The sequence below is a fragment of the Calidris pugnax genome, unplaced genomic scaffold (assembly GCF_001431845.1).
Source record: "Calidris pugnax isolate Ruff unplaced genomic scaffold, ASM143184v1 scaffold17, whole genome shotgun sequence".
Classification (NCBI taxonomy): Eukaryota; Metazoa; Chordata; class Aves; order Charadriiformes; family Scolopacidae; genus Calidris; species Calidris pugnax.
The window spans coordinates 3641427-3641896 of record NW_015090794.1 but is presented as its reverse complement, the minus strand read 5'-3'; the positions used below and the strand labels follow the sequence as shown (position 1 = coordinate 3641896).

Sequence of the window (470 nt, the reverse complement as noted above, 5' to 3'; positions counted from 1 at the left end):
GCCGTGAACTTGTGGTTCTTCACCTCGTGGACGTTCTTCTGCCGCAGGGCGCCTTTGCGGGCGAAACGCACCGGGCCCTCCTCGCCCTCGGGGCCCGGCGCCGCCGCCGGCGGCTCGGCCATGCTCTGCAGGGGGCTGCCGGCCGCCGGCTCGGTTCGGCTCGGTCCGGTTTAGTTTGGCTGGGTTGGGGTCGGGTCCGGCCCGGTCGTGCCGCGGTCCGTCCGCTGCAGCTGGGGCCGGGGCTCGGCTGCGCGCGGCACCTCTGGCCGCAGCTGGCGGGAGGCACCGACACACACCCGGCACCGCCCCGCCCCCTCATCTACATAAAGCTTCCGCCCCGCCCCCTCATCTGCATGACAAGCCCCGCCCCCCTCCCCGTTCGCGCCGCTGGGCCGTAGCCCCGCCTTTTCTGCTTTGCATGCTGATTTGCATAGCGCCCCGCCGTGGGGCGCAGTGGGGCGGTGCCGGGA

General features: G+C 73.4%; 1 protein-coding gene across 1 annotated transcript in view; it reads right to left on the bottom strand.

Annotated features, from left to right (window-relative positions):
* PRKCB (protein kinase C, beta) overlaps positions 1-302 on the bottom strand; it is a 130712-nt gene extending 130410 nt beyond the window's left edge. The window contains exon 1 of the mRNA XM_014936185.1: positions 3-302. Coding sequence (XP_014791671.1) covers positions 3-122 — 120 coding nt within the window. The 5' untranslated portion in view covers positions 123-302. The remainder of the gene's footprint in view (positions 1-2) is intronic.
* Positions 303-470: the final 168 nt, after the last annotated feature.